The sequence below is a fragment of the Plectropomus leopardus genome, unplaced genomic scaffold (assembly GCF_008729295.1).
Source record: "Plectropomus leopardus isolate mb unplaced genomic scaffold, YSFRI_Pleo_2.0 unplaced_scaffold26354, whole genome shotgun sequence".
In the NCBI taxonomy this organism is placed as follows: domain Eukaryota; kingdom Metazoa; phylum Chordata; class Actinopteri; order Perciformes; family Serranidae; genus Plectropomus; species Plectropomus leopardus.
Window position 1 is genome coordinate 1 of NW_024628662.1, and position 2,284 is coordinate 2,284.

A 2,284-nucleotide genomic window follows, 5' to 3' on the forward strand; every position below is an offset into this window, starting at 1 on the left:
CTGTTGTTGCTTCATGTTGTTGCTGTGCAGCCTCTGATACCTGCGACCTGCCTCTGTCCAGCTCACCTGTGAGGCTTTTTACTCGCACCAGTAAGCTCCTGAACCTTTTTAAAGTTTATTTTGTGCTGTTTTTGATGGTGCTTTTGTTGCATAATCAGGTCATGTTCAATTTTCCTCAGAGCCCAAAAAAATTACCAACAACACACTCCACCATTGCTGACTTTTATTAACCGTTTTTAAGGTGTCACGCTGTGCACACAAAACGTACTTTTTCAAAATCAAGCTTTAAAAAATATCCTGCATTGATATGATTTTCTACATCAAGAGTTATTTATTTAAGCAACATCAACCCTTTAAATGCCTGGCTTTTGTAAAGATGCCACTTTGTTGTAAATGGAAAAAAACAAAAATAATTACTTTCAATAAAATACATGCAAAGTTAAAATATATATATAATCACAGTCTGGGATATGTCAGTGATCAGCAGCTACATTGACTGTGACAGGTCCCCTAGTGGAAATAGCATGTATTTCCTCCATATGCCAAATATGGTCAAAATGACCTCATCAGGTGGAAAATAGTCAAAATGACAAATTCAGAGTCAAAAGCCCAGAATGACACCCAGAAATAATACAAGTCCTGTTTTTCTGCTCTGATGGCTGTGGGATCAAAAATGTCAGTTTGAATGGGTTTCAATGGAGCATTTTTGGACCTGAACAGTCTGAATGTAACTATTTAGTTTCCACAGTGTATTTTAGACTTATTGTAGGAGCTGAGCTGCAAATTCACTGATTACACTCAGATACACAATCTGGACTACATTTAGGACACATGCATCAACACACACACAATTATTTGAAAAAAAGAGAATGATACGCCTGTTAAATGTGCAAAACAGTCCCTAAAGGGTTAATCCTTACAGTTCAGTTCCAGCTGGAAGCTCGATGAGCAGCAGCAGGTTCCTCGTAACCTGAAGCAGCCAAAGATGGAGCTGTTTTAGGTCATCTTTATGTAAATCAAAGTAGTTCAAACTGTAAATGTCCGAGTTATGGGCAAAGAGCAGCAAAGAAATAACCCAAAAATTGTCAAGAAATAAGTTTAAAAAAATTAGCCTGAAAATATTTTTAAAAATAAACAAGAAAATTACCTTAAAGTAAGAAAATACTTTAAAAAAAAAAAAAATCTGCAGCATTTTTTTCATTAGCAGATTGTTTTCTTTCTTTTATTTCTCTTTATTTAAATTTTTGGATATTTTTGATTTGTCATTGTACCTCAAGCTGAGGTATATTTCTCCTTATAAAAATATTTTTGGAGCACATTGGCCCTCGTCAGCCTCCGTACATTTCGCTGTGTCTGCCTTCATTCTCTTGTTATCCATACTCTATCGACACAAAAAATAATCTTTACAAAATTAACAAGAAAATTAAGTAGCGACTTCATTTCTGCAGGACATCTGTTAGATTTTAGTGCAAACTGAGCCTCAGACGTGACGTGGACTCACAGCAGACTCCTGGACGGTCTGATGGTGTTTCTGATGAACTCAAACAGATCCACGTGCTCGCCGCCGGACGCCTGCTGAGCGGCGCAGTAATCCTCCAGGAGTCCGTACAGTTTCTCTGCGACAGAGAGCGACGTCAGAAACCTTTAAAAGCAAAGACATCAGGCCTGTTTTCTGTCCTGAAAACTCACCGACTGTCGTTCCCTCTGTGACCAGCAGGCGGTGCGTCTGCTGCAGACTCCGCTTCAGCTGCTCGTCCTGGAAGGTGAAGAAGGCCAGACCTCTCCTCGCCTTCGCCGCCGCCATCAGCTGGATCACGGCTGCACGGACACGAGCGGCTCGGTGAGTGACCCGTTTACTCAGCAGAGAGAAATCAATCGTATTTATACGTATTTATAAAATACCTTTGAGCTGAGGGTCTCCGTTAAAGGCTCCGCAGCCCCACTTCCCCGTGGCGATGTCGGGTTCATTGTGGCCGTGACCTTTGAACCCACAGTAAGCCTTAAAGGACACACACACAAAAAATGTAAAATAATATAACCATGCATTTATTCATAATGAACAAAATCATCCTTCTAAAAAAAAAAAAGTACCAATGAAAAAAATTACAGTTTGGAGAAATCGAGGATTGTATGAAATGTATTTTTATTTTTTCAAAATTATTTTTCAGGATTCGGTATCAGCGGTATTTTTTCTCTTTTTTAAATATTATTATTATATTCACTGTTATGTATGTGCAGTATTATACATCTTCTCAGCTACAAACACGCATGCTTCAAAACACAT

At 38.8% G+C, this 2,284-nt stretch overlaps 1 protein-coding gene across 1 annotated transcript; it reads right to left on the reverse strand.

The window, feature by feature from the left end:
- Nucleotides 1-1,188: 1,188 nt before the first annotated feature.
- Nucleotides 1,189-1,999, reverse strand: LOC121966931 (poly(ADP-ribose) glycohydrolase-like; the record flags this gene model as incomplete). The annotated part of the gene is made up of 3 exons (XM_042517000.1): nt 1,189-1,616; nt 1,690-1,818; nt 1,903-1,999. Coding segments are annotated over 3 exons (345 nt in total), but the record flags the coding sequence as incomplete, so codon positions are not given.
- Nucleotides 2,000-2,284: the final 285 nt, after the last annotated feature.